Genomic DNA, 1,171 nt, shown 5'->3' on the forward strand with positions numbered 1-1,171 from the left:
CTTCCAGAGGATGAGCAGCTGTGAATGGGATGATGAGACTGGAGAGGTTAATGGGTTTGTTCAGTATGGTTATGATGGAGAAGACTTCTTAGCATTTGACCTGAAGACACTGACATGGATCGCTCCAAAACAACAAGCTGTCATCACCAAACACAAGTGGGACAGAGATAGAGCTCTCAGTGAAAGGTCAACCTACTTCATCACCCAGCAGTGCCCTCAGTTTATGAAGAGATATTTGGACCTTGGGAAGAGCTCTCTGCTGAGAACAGGTAGAATCACATGACCTGATGTATTTTCATGGACACAACAATATTTAAATGCATCTTCTGTTTCTAACCTCCCTCCCACACCCCTCACCATTTATCTCTTCAGAGCTTCCCTCAGTGTCTCTCCTCCAGAAGACTCCCTCCTCTCCAGTCAGCTGCCACGCTACAGGTTTCTACCCTACCAGAGCCATGATGTTCTGGAGGAAAGATGGAGAGGAGCTTTATGAGGACGTGGAACACGAAGAGATCCTCCCCAACCATGATGGATCCTTCCAGATGAGTGTTGACCTGAACCTTTCATCAGTCACACCTGAAGACTGGAGGAGGTACGAATGTGTGTTTTATCTCTCTGGTGCAAAGAACGACATCGTCACCAAACTGGACAAAGCAGTGATCAGAACCAACTGGGGTAAGACTGGAATACTGACTTTACTATGTTTTTTTTGTTAAACATATACATGTAATTTGCCATGAACATTTAGAAGAAGTTAAGCCTGAGCTCTGATTTTACAATTTGAATGAGTTTGAAACAATCTTGACTTTCTGGAGCTGAAGGTTAGTTAAGTCCAGGGTTAACAAACAAAACTGCTGTTCTGCTCATTCAAATAAATATTGTTTCTTACTTGTTACATTATGCACATGACCTACTAAAAATTACTTTAGTGAATGCAACAAAAAACAGTTCAAATCTAGTGGTGTGCCAGCAAATGATTAGGAGCACAGGTCTGTCACAAATGTAACCAAATTAAACATAAAACATAAAATCAGAAAAAAGAAACACAACATGCAAAATGCTAGACCACATTTTTTACTTTACTTGTATTTTATTTATTGCACTGTCATGGGATTACTCACAAGACAATCTACTGTTTGTATGTGAAAATTAGATTTATTAAACAGTAAGA

The 1,171-nt window shown here is 40.2% G+C and overlaps 1 protein-coding gene across 1 annotated transcript in view; it reads left to right on the plus strand.

Annotated features, from left to right (window-relative positions):
- Positions 1-912, plus strand: part of LOC137198615 (major histocompatibility complex class I-related gene protein-like) — a 4,470-nt gene extending 3,558 nt beyond the window's left edge. The window contains exons 3-4 of the mRNA XM_067612464.1: positions 1-269; positions 373-912. The exon at positions 1-269 is cut by the window's left edge and continues 10 nt beyond it. Coding sequence (XP_067468565.1) covers positions 1-269; positions 373-716 — 613 coding nt within the window. The 3' untranslated portion in view covers positions 717-912. The remainder of the gene's footprint in view (positions 270-372) is intronic.
- The last annotated feature ends 259 nt before the right edge of the window (positions 913-1,171 follow it).

Source organism: Thunnus thynnus, chromosome 15 (genome assembly GCF_963924715.1).
Source record: "Thunnus thynnus chromosome 15, fThuThy2.1, whole genome shotgun sequence".
In the NCBI taxonomy this organism is placed as follows: Eukaryota; Metazoa; Chordata; class Actinopteri; order Scombriformes; family Scombridae; genus Thunnus; species Thunnus thynnus.